The sequence below is a fragment of the Bos indicus x Bos taurus genome, chromosome 9, assembly GCF_003369695.1.
Source record: "Bos indicus x Bos taurus breed Angus x Brahman F1 hybrid chromosome 9, Bos_hybrid_MaternalHap_v2.0, whole genome shotgun sequence".
NCBI classification, from domain to species: domain Eukaryota; kingdom Metazoa; phylum Chordata; class Mammalia; order Artiodactyla; family Bovidae; genus Bos; species Bos indicus x Bos taurus.
In genome coordinates, this window is record NC_040084.1 from 81,832,535 (window position 1) to 81,850,242 (window position 17,708).

The following is a 17,708-nucleotide window of genomic DNA, read 5'->3' on the forward strand; positions in this document are numbered from 1 at the left end:
TGCGGGTGGTGGTCTGTCTACACACTTGAACTTAGAGGATAACTGGCTGAGGGGATCTTTGTCTCCTTTTATTCTTTGTGTAGCTACTGGGGAAAAGGAGATTATATGAGACAAAAGGATCATTGTAGTACCGTCTTCAGAGAGACATTTCATCATGATGAAATGAAGAAAAATGATGGTGGGTTACTTAATATTTCAAGCATCAACATCCGCAGGAATGAAGTCACCACTGTCTGACTCTAAGAAATGCCAGTGGAGTGATTTATTTGATCTCTAAGAGAGACCCTTTGTAATTTTAATTATGGAGTTTAACTTCTTGTGTAATAGAATTCACCTATTATATATGAAGATTAACAATAGATATAGCAATATTAATTTCCTAACAATAGTTTCTCAAAGTGAGTACTTTTCCATGAACAGAACTGAAGAGCCGACCTGGACGTGCGTATTTGGAAACATTGAAAACACTGACAGATCTGCTAAAGGACTCTGAAAGTAAGGCCCAGATGTCTTTGAATGTCTTGAATGATCTGGCAAAGGTGGAGAAGGCCCTCCAAGAAAAAAAGGTAATATATGTTTTAGGCCTAAGTGGTCTAGGTTCATTTCTAACATATATATTTTGAAATGTTTTTTAAAAATGTATTCGTTTTGGTCAAAATTGATCAAACATTGCTTATATTTCTTGTAATTTGAGAGTTACTATAATTTAAGATCTCAGATACAAGATAGTTATTAAATGTTTTTAATAGAATTTACAAAGTCACTTCTGTTGTGTCCAACTCTTTGCTACCCCATGGACCATAACCCGCCAGGCTTCTCTGTCCATGGGATTCTCCAGGCAAGAATACTGGAGCTGGTTGCCATTTCCTCCTCCAGGGATCTTCCCGACTCAGAGATCGAGCCTGTGGCTCTATGTCTCCTGCATTGGCAGGTGGGTTCTTTACCACTAGTGCCACCTGGGAAACCCTCTAATAGAATAAAAGCATATTTTCTCCTTCTATTGTGACTAGCTTAAAATTCTCAACTAGATAAAATATCTTTAATGAAATCAAGAATATCGATTGTGTTCTTTTTCTGTGTTGAGTGAAAATGCTTCCCTGGTCACTTAGAGCATGTGTCTGCACTATTTCATCAAATATAACTGATTCCCCATCGAGCCTTGCACACTGGGCCCTCATTGGGCCTGTTGTTCTGTTAGTTTTTAGTGCAGAGAATGTTGGATTGGCCAAAATGTTTGTTCAGGTGTTCCATAAGATATTACAGGAAAACCCAAATGAACTTTTGGCCAACCCAATATATGGTCTTGAAACCACACACAACTTATATAGGGAAAGCTATGACTTTTTTGATTATACTTACTGGTTTTTCATGGGACTTCCCTGGTGTTTCAGTGGTAAAGAATCTGCCAGCAATGCAGGAGATGCAGCAGATGTGGATTTGATCCCCCAATCTGGAAGATCCTTTGGAGGAGGGAATGACAGGTCACTCCAGTATTCTTGCCTGGGAAACCCATGGCCACAAAGATTCAGTCCGTGGGGTCTCAAAGAGTTGGACATGACTGAAGCGACTGGGCACATTCTTTTTTCATGAGTTTTTCACAATTCTTTTTTGATCAAATTCTCTTTAAAAAGTGATTTTGACTGTTTATAACCATTATTATTGAATATCTTCACAGATAGATTATATGAGTATTTTTAATCTTGAACTCTGTTTTCCAGGCTCTTGATGAAATCCTGGTGAATCAAAAACCTACCTTACATAAACTTGCAGAAGAAACAAAGGCTTTGGAGAAAAATGTTTCTCCAGATATAGAAAAAACATATAAACAAGAATTTGATGATGTTCAAGGAAAGTGGAACAAACTGAAGGTCAAGGTTTCCAAAGATCTGCATTTGCTTGAAGAAATTACCCCCAAACTCAGAACTTTTGAGGTAAATCTAAAGGCCACTAGGGCGTTTAGTTTATTACAGAGTAAAGTAGTAATTGTTAGTAAATATCTATTATTTGAGCAGTTTGCATTCTTTCTGGTCCCATGTTTGTTAATGTACTTAAGATGGGATATAAAATTCCAACCAAAGACATACTTTTAGTGGTGCTGGAAAACACATGTATCTCCTTTTGCCTGGCAAAAAGGTTTATTGGTAGCAGTAAACTGGACCTTGCAGATAAGAGAAAATTGCTTAAAATTGTTAAAATAATGTTTCAGAGATGAGCCCGCATGAAATAGCTGGTGGTTAGATTGCAGTGGAGACTCGGTTAGAGTGGTAGAAGTTGCCTGGATAGTAGCAGATAGCTGAGTTCTTGAAGCTGATCCGTTAAGATTTCAGACATTTTTAGACCTTTGAAAAACCTGAACTAGGCTACTAACAACCAGTATCAGATTGGGAAAGCAGGTGATTTGAGGGACATGAAAATTCGGCAAAGTGAAAGTGAAAGCCGACTCTTTGCTACCTCATGAACTATACAGTCCATGGAATTCTCCAGACCAGAATATTGGAGTGGGTAGCCTTCTCCAGGGGATCTTCCCAACCCAGGGATCGAACCCAGGTCTCCTGCATTGCACGCGGATTCTTTGCCAGATGAGTTGCAAGGGAAGCCCAAGAATACTGGAGTGGGTAGCCTATCCACTCAGCAGGGGATCTTCCTGAACCAGGAATCAAACAGGAGTCTCCTGCATTGCAGGTGGATTCTTTACCAACCGAGGTATTCAGAAACAAGATCCTTTGTTCCATCTGAAAATGTTGGCAGATAGAAAGTTCCAGAGGAAAGTATAATGTGAGGATATAAGGAGAAACTGGTCAAGGTCCATGTCAGATGGGACAGTCAGGATTTAAAGTTTCACCTGCAAGGAGGATGAAGAAGGGAAGTAATGAAGGTCGGGTAGGGAAGGATGAACCTCTCTACCTTCTCACCTTGTAGGCAAGGTTGGGATGAAGGATGACCTGATTACACTCTCTTTGTAGCCCACTCCTTGCTTCCTTTGTGGCTCAGCTGGTAAAGAATCTGTCTATAATGCAGGAGACCTGGGTTCGATCTCTGGGTTGGGAAGATCCCCTGGAGAAGGGAAAGGCTACCCAGTCCAGTATTCTTGCCTGGAGAATTCCATGGACTATATAGTCTATGGGGTCATGAAAAGTAGGACACAACAGAGGGATTTTCACTTTCACTTTTAGTGCCTCTTTACCTCGGTCTTTTGTGGTTTATTTTCTCTACTGATGTATCCAAGGTATACTTCTCATATAGTGCCTGGCACAGAGAAGACACGCAGTGATATTTTTCAGTGAATGAAATGAGATTAGTAATAGGAGATTTAGATGTGCACATATATATATATATATATATATATATATATATACTTAGAGTTTTTTTATACATATACTTATATATATGAGAATTTTTATAAAAGTTGTTTCAAAGAAAGTGGAAATATTGAAATGAAGACAAAACTTATGAAAATGATGTTTTAAAAATTAGAATCAGAGCATGTGGTAGAAGCTGGTAGGCGATATAGTCTAGGGCAGGATCCAGGAAGATGAGCAAGAGAGGGGATCACTGAAATATGAGGGAAGCTGTTTGACACAGAAACTAATGGACAGATAGATCCAAGGCATGACAGGAGAATAAGGATGGCAGGGGCTCTGTGTGTGTATGGTCGTAGTGGAAGGAATTAGTTTTCTTGAAGTGTAAGCTGTAGTTCTACACTGAGATCTCATTCGAACAATCCATTAATTTTGAAGAGGAGTGTGTTTTTCTGTAGTTCAGTGTTTTTGGCTTATTTAAATTTGTGAGTGGATCCACTTCCCTTTGTGTGTGTGTGGGTGTGCATGTTAGTTGCTCAGTAGTGTTAGACTCTTGGCGAACCTCATCGCAGCCCTCCAGTCTCCTCTGTCCGTGCAATTCTCCAAGCAAGGATACTAGAGTGGGTAGCCATTCCTTTCTCCAGGAGATCTTCCAGAACCAGGGATTGAACCCAGGTACCTGCTTTGCAGGCAGATTCTTTCCTGTCTGAGCCACCAGTCTTCAATTGTCATTCTTTCCAATATTAAAAACCACAATTACTCTTATTTGTGATTTTAAATTTTTGTTATGTTCCAAGTATTGGATTATCAGTGGTTCTCAACCATGGGTAAATTTCCCCCCAGAAGGACATGTTTTTAACGTTTGGAGACATTTTTTGTTATCACAACTATAGGGAAAGGGTAGGTTCTGTTGGCAACTTAGTGGGTAGAGGCCATGGTTACAGCTGATGCACAGGACAGCCCACACAACAGAAGAATTTTCTGGTCCAGATGTCATCAGGGCCAAGGTTGAGCAATGCTGGTTAAAGTATTTCCTATCTTTTCAAAAGATCATTGCTTTATTTTCATAAATTCTGAGATGTAGTTAGGAAAATTTACAGGTGAAGATTAACCCAAGGGTTAATCTCTTCTGACTTCCTGATGTGTTATTTTCAGTTCAGTTTAGTTCAGTTGCTCAGTCGTGTCCGACTCTTTGCGACCCCATGAATCGCAGCACACCAGGCCTCCCTGTCCATCACCAACTCCCGGAGTTCACCCAGACTCACGTCCATCAAATCAGTGATGCCATCCAGCCATCTCATCCTCTGTCGTCCCCTTCTCCTCCTGCCCCCAATCCCTCCCAGCATCAGAGTCTTTTCCAATGAGTCAACTCTTCGCATGAGGTGGCCAAAGTACTGGAGTTTCAGTTTTAGCATCAGTCCTTCCGAAGAACACCCAGGGCTAATCTCCTTTAGAAGGGACTGGTTGGATTTCCTTGCAGTCCAAGGGACTCTCAAGAGTCTTCTCCAACACCACAGTTCAAAAGCATCAATTCTTTGGCGCTCAGCCTTCTTCACAGTCCATCTCTCACATCCATACATGACCACTGGAAAAACCATAGCCTTGACTAGACGGACCTTTGTTGGCAAAGTAATGTCTCGCTTTTCAATATGCTATCTAGGTTGGTCATAACGTTCCTTCCAAGGAGTAAGCGTCTTTTAATTTCATGGCTGCAATCACCATCTGCAGTGATTTTGGAGCCCCCCAAAAATAAATTCTGACACTATTTCCACTGTTTCCCCATCTATTTCCCATGAAGTGATGGGACCAGATGCCATGATCTTAGTTTTCTGAATGTTGAGCTTTAAGCCAACTTTTTCACTCTCCACTTTCACTTTCACCAAGAGGCTTTTTAGTTCCTCTTCACTTTCTGCCATAAGGGTGGTATCATGTGCATTTCTGAGGTTATTGATATTTCTCCTGGCAATCTTGATTCCAGCTTGTGTTTCTTCCAGTCCAGCGTTTCTCATGATGTACTCTGCATAGAAGTTAAATAAACAGGGTGACAATATACAGCCTTGATGAACTCCTTTTCCTATTTGGAACCAGTCTGTTGTTGTTATTTTAGGGTTAGCTAAATGCATGCCAATATTTTAATATGGAATTTAAAGTGAATAAGTATTCCTCCAGAAAACAAAAGAGAGTTCTAGAATTCTGTCATTGCAAATCCAGGCCAAATGGAGCATATGCCAACTTTTCTTTTTCTTAAGTTGTTCAGTTGTGTCTGACTCTTTGTGACCCCATGGACTGCAGCCTGCCAGGCTCCTCTATCCATGGAATTCTCCAGGCAAGAATACTGGAGTGAGTAGCCCTTCCTTTCTCCAGGGGATCTTCTCAACATAGGGATTGAACCCAGGTCTCCTGCATTGCAAGCAAATTCTTTACGGTCTGAGCCACCAGGGAAGCCCAGTTGGAGCATACGCCAACTTTATTTCCACTAAAAATGTCTCACTCACTTCAAGCACATGTGTCTGGATACTTAGATTTTTTGGTTGTTTTGTGTTACATTAACAGATTTTAATGTGAATTACAAATTTTTAATTTACTTTTTGTGTCCTAACTGTAAGACTGTTGGCGATGTCTGTATTCCCTAGACATGCAGCTTCTTTATTGAAATATATGTTTCTTCAGTTCTAAAAAACATTTTGCTCCTATATTTGCTTTGAATGAATTGCTTGTTATTTAACTACTCACAATTCACTTAGGAAAACTTTTGCTTTTTCCCTAAAGATAATTGCAATAAATATTCACTTGTAGATTAAAGTTGTTTTTCCTTTTTTACTGACCTGGTGTCTTTTTCTAGGCATTCAAGTTCTATTTTGTCTTTAAGGCGTGAAGTACTCTAGGTTTTCTATTCACTGCCAATTTATGATGATGTTTCTTAGGAACAAAGTGGTTGACTTGTTTATTTTTCAAATGCATTTTGAACTGTGTAAGAAATACATACATACTGCTCATTGAAGACATTGAGTAATAGAGACGGAGAATGAGCATTGAGAAGTTCCCTTTCTTTCCCAATGAGCTTCCCTGGTGGCTCAAATGGTAAAGAATCTGCCTGCAATGCAGGAGATCCAGGTTCAACCCCTGGGTTGGGATCTCCTGCAGAAGGAATTGGCAACCCACTTCAGGACTCTTGTGTGAAGAATTCCGTGGACAGAAAAGCCTGGCAGGCTACAGTTCATGGGTTTGCAAAGAGTTGGATGTGACTGAGTGACCAGCTTTCACTTTTCTTCCCCAATACCATTTCCTTTCCTGGGAGCAGTGAACAGTAACAGCGATCCTTGCTGGAGATAAACATACTCAAAGTAAGAAAGAAAAGTTCATGAATATGACTAATTCTAATCATTTTCCCCCTTACTAACAGAACCAAGTGATACTGGGACTCCATGAGGGACTGCATTGATACTCCCAGTATTACTTGTATCTCAGTATCACGTCTATTTAAATAGATGGTATACAAATGCATGAATATGGATTAGAGTATCAATTTCACTACTCAAAATAGTAATGCTTTTTATTGACACAGCACATTTAAACTTTGAGAGTATTTTCAAAGCTGTGTACTTATAGTTTCCCTACCATCCCTTCAATACTTGTAAGGTGATCTTGGTATCTTTTTATGTGCCAATTTTAGTTTTCTGTTATTTGTTGGCAAATAGTGTTTTTCTTACATGCCTGCCTTTCACATATCTACATGGCTGGTTTATTTTATATAGATAGTGGTGGGGCCAGCATTGTTATTCACAGTGTCATGTTCAAATATGTTTGTAAATTCTTTAAATCTATTTTTTGCCAAATTAATGATCTCAATTCTTGTACTTAAAATGTAGACTGGTGCTTTAAAAAAACTCTCACAGAAAGTCCTACCACTCTTTCCAGGCAGCAAAATATTTTAAAACATATAAAAAGTTTTACTATTGATTTTACTGACATGAGTTTCTTATGAATTATGGGGATTAAATGTTATAAAGTCCTAAGACACTGCTATCACCAGCAGTAATATCTTTGAGTTCAGGGGCTGCAAGTGTATTTCCTATGGTTTCCTTCATCCTGTTCAAGATCCCCTGTAGCATGTCATGGGCCTCCCAAGTGGCGCTAGTGGTAAAGAACCCGCCTGCCAATACAGGTGACTTAAGAGATGTGGGTTTGATCCCTGGGTCAGGAAGATCCCCTGGAGGAAGGGATGGCAGCCCACTCCAGTATTCTTGCCTGGGAAATCCCATGGACAGAGGGGCCTTGTGGCTACAGTCCATAGAGTCCCACAGGGCTGGACACAGCACCTCCAAGTCATGAAACTGTCCTCAAGGCCCACACAAACTCTCATATTTACCACCCTCCTCTTTGCACCTTCTCTTTTGCCCCTTCTGTTCGGAGACTGTTCTGTAACCTGATGCCCCGATAATCCCACTACCGTTTAAATCTGACTCCTGCTTGCAGCCTCTTCTCTCTTGGATTCACTGTCGCACTAATACCAGAATTGTGTTTCTGGAAAGCGTCTGGTTGTCTTTGCCACGATAATACAAAGTGCTCTCAAGCATCTCATATCTCCTGCCCTCTCCTTGCTCTCGAGCCCTGCCTGCATCTTCTCCTGTGAGCTGTGTCGGGTGGGGAGACGGTGTAGTGGGTCACAAAGAACACAGCGGACGATTGCCCTTTTCCGGAAAAGTCACTTACTTGCTAGGAATTTACAGCCTCCTTTTCTCGGTTCATCCTTAAAGAAGATGCTACTATGGGCAGTCTTTGGTCTTATTCACCATCACACTCACAGCTAATTATTCCTTCCTCCACTACATGTTGTTTACACCTTCACAATTACCCAATCTCAGGCCACCTTTTATTAAGGCTGATACCTGTATGTCTGTCCTTTGCCACGGCGTCAGCTCTTTGAGCATAGAAACCTTGTCTGGCATGTAGCAGGCAAGTGGATGTGAACGGCTCTGCTTTGCAGGTGCCTGCAGGCATAATACGCGTTCATACCTCTCTAGTGAGGTTGGATCTGTTATAAAGTCTAAATGCCTGGGTGTCCTTGGCAGGACACCTGTGTAGTCACACCCTCCCTTCAACTGATGGAAAAAGATGCACACTGCACACTCTGTGTGTTCTCACCCGGAGTGCAGAAGGGAACGTGCTGGAGCTCCGAAACAAGAGAACCGGGTTTAGAAATTACTCTGGAACACATTTCAGGGTGAAAACCGGATGGTAAACGTTTTCTAAAAGTAATGTGCTGTGTAACTGATTTAATTCTTTCTAGGTAACACGTAACTGATAGAATGATCTCATAGGGGTTTTTTTTCTTCTCCTCATTGTGAATGCGTTTTACTGCAATCCAGGAAATACTGGTGCTTTTTGGATCTTAAAGTTAAGAATTCCATTGGTTTCAGATTAATAAATGCAGTAGCAGTGTCACTGCTGGCCTTCTCTACTAAGTGAGGGAGCACCAAGAGTGTTTTGAGGTTAATGAATATAAATCAAAGAAAACAGAAACATACTGCCCTAAGTTGCTGTTTTAAATTTGGTTTCACAACTCTTCTTGCCTATGGCTTGGGTTAGATATTGGCTCTTTAAAAAGCTGTGGACGTTCCAACAGATGGGGGAGGAACAAGATAAAATGCCAAGAATTTCACTGTAAATAAAATCTTGGGTGGTAGTTGTGTACCTTGGAATCTTACTGTCGTCTGTCCAGAGAGACCAGGCTTCAGATTTCCTCCATCCCTGGTTCAGGGGCTGGGGTGTGGGAGATGGACATGTAGGCTTAATGGAATTGTTTTTATGACCTCACATTCCTCTTCTGTGACCCAGCAGCAGGTGTTGCTCAGCCAAAGTGCTTACAGATCAGTGCTTTTGAGCCGTGGTGGTCAGTGCAGCATTTTGACCCCTTCAAACTGGAGTATTTGATACTTTGGTTTTCATAACTTCCGCATTAGTCATTTTATATTTCACTGAGAATTTATGAGTATAAATAGGAATGAGAAATGGTTACCTTCGATTAGTGTTTATAGTGTGTTTCTGCATGTGAAATAATAACATTCAGTTTAGAAATTTACTAGGATTTAAACAATTTTTTTTGTTATGCTTTAAAGAACTGAAGTCCCTCCAATGAAGAGAGAACATTAGAAATTGCCCCGTTTAAGTATCTCTCTTTATCTCTATTTATCTATTCCTATATTCATTCTGCAAGTGGATGGAGATGGTAAAAAAAAATTAAATACACATTAGTGTACATTAGAAACTCATAAAGGCATCAGCTGAGTGATTGTTAAATGGACAGAGAAACACTGTTCATTTGAGCGTTTTCACTTTCTTTGTAACCTCTTATCTGTACAGTTCACTTAAAGATGAGCAGATTTCGGTGTTTTTTAAAAGCACAGGAAACATCTGCTACAAGTGGACTAAGACAGTTATTTTTCTTCTAGGGAAAGAGGAGATATTGGAAGGCTTCTCCATCTTTCAGGTTTAGCTGCACACAAGTCGCTGCTGTAGTGATCTTAGTGACGTCATAACCTTTCCCACACAGTACAGCCACCGGGTAGAGAGGCCTTGTGCAGCTGCTGTTATCAGGCCCCTTTCTTTTGGGCCTTTTCTCATGTACTTGGGTTCCTTCTGCTGAGCTGAATTCAGCCAGGTCTGGTGAGAAAGATCATAAAGCAGCAGCCCTTTCACACAGTCACTTTGAGCAGTTATAGGATGGAGCCAGCATTGATGTTGACAGCATTTGAGCTCTTTACACTGCTGCTTATGCAAATATGTCCTCACTCTTGCTGCTGGTTCTGCCAAGTGTCTGTTGGGAACAGACACCAGAACCCAAAGGGGTAATTCTATTGTGGGCTTAACCTTGGTAATAAGGCGCTTGATTTTGTAGGTCTGAGTAATAATAGCTACCGTTTACTGCAAACCTACTCTGTACCAGAGCCAATCTAAACCATCTCTGTTTTTCAGTATAGTCAGGCAAAGTAGTTGTTATTATTCCTGTTTTATAGGTGAGCTATGGAAGCTCCCAGAAGAGAAACTGAGAAGTTTCTCAAGGTCTCGTGGCTGGTTAGGTGCTGAGCTAGGTAGTCAGACCTTGGTCTTTTCTTTTCAAAGGTCATACTGCCTTAGAACTGAGCATGGTCAGGATTACCTGCAGGACTTTTAGTAGTGAAAACAGCTTTCGGATTCCTCTCTGTTCCCTTTGTTATCACTGGGATGATCCATTGGTCTCCATGGGTTGTTGGTGTCTGTTGCTTCCCTCTTCCTTTTTTCTCATGTTTAACTGTACAAGGGGGCTTCTCAGGTGGCTCAGTGGTAAAGAATCTGCATGCCAATGCAGGAGCCACAGGAGATGCTGGTTTGTCCCTGGGTCAGGAAGATCTGCTGGAGAAGGGCATGGTAACCCACTCCAGTATTCTTGCTTGGAGAATAATACCATGGACAGAGGAGCTTGGCGGACTGAAGTCTGTGGGATCTCAAAGAGTCCTACACGACTGAGTGACTGAGCATGCACACATGTAACTGTAAGAAGAGGAATGGGTGTGTGCATGTGAATTGTGTGTGCTTACCAAGGGTCTGTGTGTATCTGAAGGAGGGAGAGAAGAAAGAGGTTGATGGCACAGGACTTCCCTTTCTGTACCAATGGCAGGGATCACTCAGGCTGCTCACTTCAGTCAAGGCTGATTGTGGTTAAAACCTCCATATAAATTTCAAAAATTCTTGGCCCGGGAGACTGTCAATTTTCCTTACTCCAAACTCGATTTAATGAATTGCCCAGTTACACAGCTGTAATGCTGCCTTGAATTCTTAAAAAGTTCAGACTAGAGATTAACAGTGCAAAAAGTGGTAACAAATTAAGTGAACAGTTTAAAAAGGCCCTCATGAACTCTATAGATGTATTTATACTTTCCTTTTGCAGTTTTTATCTTTTGCACACCCCACCCTACCCTGCCCTGACTATATCTTCCTAAGCAGTCTTCTTGGATAAGACCCATGAATGCTGAAGCCAGCCCAAAAGAAGAGAGATGTCACCGATTGAAAATATTATCAGAGTAGCATGGATGTATGAGAAGAGTGACAGAAACAGGCTAAAGAGCAGAGGGAAAGGAAGCTTGGGGAAAGAGCTCAGTGTGACTGAAAGGGCTTTCAAAGCTGTGCTTGGGACAAGGAGAATGAGAAATGCTTGCTCCGGGTGGTATAATATGAATAGAGGAGACAGAAAGGCTCGGCCACATAAGCCCTCTTTGCTTCCCATCTTCATCAGAGAATGACCTTGCAAGCTGGAAAGTGGAGAATGGTCATTACTGAGAGTGCATTAGAGCCTGAATTATGAGTTAGATGGAAAAACCACGCAGTCCTTCTGATGCCTAAATCTACATCCCCAGTAATGTGCTGTTTTACCCATGATCTCAAGGTCGCATTATGCGACTTGTGAGGAAATTACCAGGACAATGGAGATGGGTGAATGTCTTAAATAAGGGGGAGATGAGTGAATGTCCTAAATAAGGGGGAACATTCTTTTCTAGAAGCTAAGGACCTGCACTAAGCTTGATGTCAATTCCTGGCAAAGCTGTAGATAAATGATTGACCAGAGACCTTACCTGTGCTTAGGAAAGAGTGTGGTGGTCCCCAGGAATCAGCATGGATACCACTCAGAAGCCTTGTCCAGACCTCATTTCTTTAAGTACTGCTTTCTTTTATTTATTTTTTGGAGGAGGATACTAGATTATTAGATATACAGATTCATAGTCTCACATTTCATGTGTGCTCATTTAGCTTAAATAGTGCTCACAGACTATCATTATGGGTAAAGCTTCATTTCAGTAAAGTATTTGGGAACATCCCTTAAAACCTAAGTGGAATGCTACTTAGATGCTATCCCATGTTTTGAAAACTAAGCCGAGAAGTTTGTTGGCTAATGAACGAGGTGATGTGCTCATGGGGGGATGCTCAGGAAGGCACTGTAACTGGCCTTATTTTTCACCTGGGAAAGAACCCCCAAACCCAACCAAACAACAACAACAAAAAACCCAAGCCAACAGAAGAACAATGCCTCACTGTCAGATTGCAGATAAGAGAAAGCTGGGAAGAGCAGCTGATAAGAAAGTGGAGAGACTAAAAATTCAAATCATTCTGTTGGCTTTTTATTATTTTATTACTAAGTAGTATTGTTAAATATTGTTGATATTTGTAAATTTCAAGTTCTGAATTTATTACAGAAATTAATTAAACAATATAGGGTAGGGAAAATATCCTTTTGAGGTCATTATGGAAATTTTGGAGTTTTAGCTAACCATAATATTATGAATAATATATATCTATAAAAATTTTTGTAAAGGAAACAAAATGCAACTCTACAATAAGAAAAATAAAACAAAAAAAATTTAGATGACATTTTCTGAATTTACTAACTATAACTGAAATACCACTTAGGTTCCCTCTTTGTCATTCATTCCAGTATTTTAAGGATGAGAGTAATTGGTTCTTTATGGCATACTTAAATATGTTAAAAAGTTGATGTAATTACCAGAGCATGTTGATCAGGGTGTTGAGAACAGTATCTGAGTATCATGTTCCAGAGACATTACAGCATGAATTATGAGTTTATAACCACTAAAAAACTAAGGGAAGACATAGTGGCTGCTTTCCAGCCTGAAGGTTATTTTTGAATAAGATAGTTAATTTATCTCCATTCCTGGAGAGGAGGGAGGAACAAGAAACAAATAATTGAGGAAGGTACAAGGAAAGGAACAAGTCGTACTGACCAGTGATGAATGGGCACCTGGAAAGAAATGACCGTCACTTTAATGTAGTTTTGGAGCTGAAGTTGGACCTAGTTATTTGCATTCTTTAAGGTCCAGTTCCAATGTTACTACGTCTCTGAAGTCTCATTCTTTCTGCAAAATGTTTGCTTTCTCATTTCCCCAGCACCACACGCAGGAACTGGATAACAGTGAGTGCTTAGTAAGTGCTGGATGAAGGCATGGTGCTGGGTAGTGGACCATACGGGGTTCTTAGATAACAAAGCACCAGTAACAGAACTAAGAGCAGTCTACTGGACTCCCTCCACTGTGCTGTTTTTCAAATCCTGCTTTGAATAGATAACTTAAGGAGAAAATAGTGCTAAATTATATAAGAAAGAGATTTTTTAAAGCTGATTATACCTAGAAAAGCATTTCTCCCTTTAATTTGAATTTTTAATCTTAGATATAGCTCATTATTAAGCAAGATAGCTTTGTTCACTGGAGGACATTTTGAAATTTTTAGAATGATCACCAAGATATCATCTCATGAGGATTTTAGGCGACAATGAAGGAAATAATTATTTTCAATGTTGGAAGTTTTTTTTTTTAAAGAAAATAAATGAAAATGATGCTATCAAAGTTTTGAAAAGTTGCCTTTTCTCCTGTAGCAGTAGATCTTGAGATGTAGTAGGTTGAATGTCACTGAGTAATATCCCCCTTTGTTATTGTGTTCGATCTAGGCTGATTCGAAAGTCATTGAGAAGTGGATGGATGGTGTGAAAGACTTCTTAATGAAAGAGCAGGCTGTCCAAGGAGATGCCGAAGGGCTCCAAAGACAGCTTGACCAATGCTCTGTGAGTTCTGCTGATCTGGGGAATCTGCTGTAATAAATAAAATTTTCTTCTTCCTCTATTATTTGCTGCTTTTATTAAAATTGTAAGAATATGGCATGACAATAAACCTAGATAAAATATGTTTCAATATAAACCTGTTTTTTGACTTTGTAGCTAGTCAAAGAATGACTTATAGTTCACGTTTCTATTTTTGGCTGTGATTATAAAGTTTTAAAAAAATTATTTATTTTATATTGGAACATAGTTGCAGATGTACAGCAAAGTGATTCAGTTATACATATATCTATCTCTTTTTCAGATTCTTTTCCCACATAGATTATTACAGAATAAATTTTGGATGGAGAATACAAGAGCAATTTTAGTTCATTAGTGGCTGCTGTTTTACGTTGCAGTGACAGTCTTAGTGTCATAATTACCAATTGTATATCACTCTTACTGTACTTATGGTGAGACTTTAAGAAAAACGCTTTTTACAAATGAAGTTTGCCAGTAATACTTCATGCGTTTTATATTTGGTGGAATCATTAGGCTTCTGTAAGGAAATGGCAATGCACTCCAGTACTATTGCCTGGAAAATCCTGTGGACAGAGGAGCCTGGTAGGCTACAGTCCATGGGGTCGCAAAGAGTCGGACATGACTGAGCAACTTTAAAAAAAAATAATTAAAAGTACTATTCCCTTCTTAAAGTCAAGTATTTGCAGTCTAATTTGGCAGATGGCTATTTGAATCACCCAGGTGAAATGAATTTCTTAAGACACAATATTTCTTAAGTTGTTAAACATCTTTACTCTCAAGCAGTATGTTCTTAAAATATTTGCAGGGATAGAGGCAAACAGACTATAATAATGGCATCCACTTATGTCGGAATGGACTCAACAAGGGCTTATTTTATGTGTTCAGGCATTTGTTAATGAAATAGAAACAATCGAATCATCTCTGAAAGACATGAAAGAAATAGAGGCTAACCTTCGAAGCTGTCCAGTTGCTGGAATCAAAGCCTGGATGCAAACAAAACTAGTTGACTGCCAATCACAACTGGAGAAATTTAGCAAGGAGGTAAGTTTTTCAGCTTAACCTGCATGTGAATTTCAAGAGGTAGATAATGGCTTCTCTTGACTGAATAATTTTATATCCCATCCAGACCGAAAACCAGTGATCTAGAATAACTACAGCATGGGTGGCAGGTTGGGACAAGAATTGGATAACTTTTTAAATGAAGGGTGGGGACTGTTGTCCACTCTGTCCCTGGATGGGAATGAGCTTGATGTGTGCAATAAAGAACAAGAAAGTCATTGTAGCTGGACTAGAATGGAGGGGAAGAGGTAGCAGGTTGGAGGGAAGGATTTGGGGTCGGGAGGTAGGAAGAGATGGGTTGTGTATTGCTTTTGAGGCATAGGTTTTGAATTTTATTTCAAGTATGATTTTACTTAGAAAGCAGAGGGTTTTGAGCATTGAATTGACATATGATAGATCTGTTAAGATCACTCTGGCTTCCATGTGGATAATTTGCTCTGGGAAAGCAAGAATAAAAATAGGGAGAATACTTAAAAGGTTGTTGCAGTCTCAGAGAAAGAAGATGACCCCTTGGACTAGGGAGATAGTGGTGGAGGTCATGGGAAGTGTTAGGTTTGGACTAAATTTTGAAAGTGGAGATGGGAGTCTAGTAATAGATTAATGTGATATGAGAAAAAGTGAATAGTTAGCAACTGTTCTGGATTTTTGCGAAGCTTCCAGTTTGTGTAAATTGTGGTGCCATTTACTGAAATGGTGAAAAACTCAAGGAGAAGCTCTAGTGGGAATAGGTCAAGTGATGCTGCCCATACTGGGACTAAATTCAAAATTACAGTACCTGCAAATGGGGTTTCCAGCACTAATCACCAGCCAAGGATGCTAAGGAGGAAAGGTTTGCCCCAGGGGAAATGCCAGAGGAGTGAGACCCCAAAAGCTGGGTGGAGAAAACTTTCCAAAACTGGAAAGCACATTAGATGGAAGCTTTTGATGACCTTGAGAAAAGTGGTTCCAATGGCGTGGTGGGAAATAAAGTCATACTACAGAGTGTTGAGGAGAGGAAAGGAGATGAGGTCCTGGGGCAAGGGTAACCAGCTTTGAGAATTTCTCTATTCGGGGGAACAGAGAAATGAGATTTGTAGTAGAAGGGACATGGGGATCCAAAGAAGTGTTTTTGTAATTATTTTTTTTCAAATATATTATTGAAAGTTTGCATGTCAAAAAAGATTTCACTTAGAAAGAGGGGATGATACAGAAGACTGAGAGAAGATAATGACTGAAATAAAGTCTGTGGTTAGGCAAGAGTGGATGAGGTCCACCCTTTAAGTGAAAGAGCTCCTTTTAGGAGGTCCCTCTCTGGTAATGGATGGGGCAGCAACTGTGGGTACTGTAGGAATACGGTGTAGTAGTTTCCTTTTGATTGTTTTATTTTGTTAGTGAAATAATAGTGAGGTTGCATAGAGCTGAAGTGAGTGAGAAGGGATAAAAGAATGAGAAGTGAAAATGTGAAATGCAGGAATACTCTACAGACAGTCATGTAGATGGTATATATCTCTCAATACAGTGTTTTTTTATTTAATGTTTATACAAGAAAACTTTGTATTTTCATCCCTGAGTACTTTGTTTCACCACAATTTCCTTATTTTGAACAAGTGGAATTTTAAGGAACAGTTCAAGTTATGGTTGAGGGAACAGCCATAAGCCATTCCTAAATTTGCCAATTGTTAGTGTTTTACCATGTTTGCCTTTTTTTTTTTTTTTTTTTTTGCTACATGCAGTTTTGACAGGAAGTTGAAAGTATTTTGACACTTCACTCTTAAATACTTCAGCATGCTTCTTCCATGAATGAGGACAGTCTTTTACAAAAGTATGATATCATTGTCACACTTAAGAAAATGCTTTCATAATATCATCTTATATTCTAGTCGAATTCAGACTCCTCTAAATGTGTTATAATTTGATGATATGTGCTTAAAAGGACCTGGGGTATTTTGGGGAAGTAAATAAGGAAAATGGTTTGGAAGTGATGATGAGGACCAAGGAAGACAAGAGACAGATGGATAGATTGATAGACAGAGCCTTAGATACATGTAGATATTTATATCTATTAATCTATTGATAGATAGATAGGTATCTATGTATATATGGAGAGGGCAATGACACCCCACTCCAGTACTCGTGCCTGGAAAATCCCATGGATGGAGGAGCCTGGAAGGCTGGAGTCCATGGGGTCACTAAGAGTCAGGCTCGACTGAGCGACTTCACTTTCACTTTTCGCTTTCATGCATTGGAGAAGAAAATGGCAACCCACTCCAGTGTTCTTGCCTGGAGAATCCCAGGGACGGGGGAGCCTGGTGGGCTGCCGTCTATGGGGTCGAACAGAGTCGGACACGACTGAAGTGACTTAGCAGCAACTTAGCATTAACTCAAAGTATGGGGATAAATGCACAGGAAAATTTTTTAAGTGTCTCCAGCAAGGAGGCAAGCATGTGCTGTGTGAGTAATTATGTAAAGCAGTTCTAAACTATTGTATTTCATTGAGTAGTAAAAAGGTTGAAGAAATTTTGGACAAACATCATGTTGTGAAATTTTTATTTTTCTAAGGAAGGACAGACATATAAAATCAACAAGTAAAAGCAGTCTTCCATATTCCCAATCTCATGAAAGGAAAACATCTTAATGCCAAAATATAGAAAGTATATAATCTCGGAATAACTAATGATAACTTTGAGCTTTTCTTTTTTTGAGAAGTTTGCTGCAGCGTCTTTATCTTTCTTACTTCTCTGAGACTCCAT

The 17,708-nt window shown here is 39.8% G+C and overlaps 1 protein-coding gene across 1 annotated transcript in view; it reads left to right on the forward strand.

The window, feature by feature from the left end:
- UTRN (utrophin) overlaps window positions 1-17,708 on the forward strand; it is a 557,360-nt gene that overhangs the window by 171,462 nt on the left and 368,190 nt on the right. Inside the window, 4 exon segments of the mRNA XM_027551766.1 lie at window positions 421-566; window positions 1,719-1,931; window positions 13,792-13,905; window positions 14,806-14,965. Coding sequence (XP_027407567.1) covers window positions 421-566; window positions 1,719-1,931; window positions 13,792-13,905; window positions 14,806-14,965 — 633 coding nt within the window.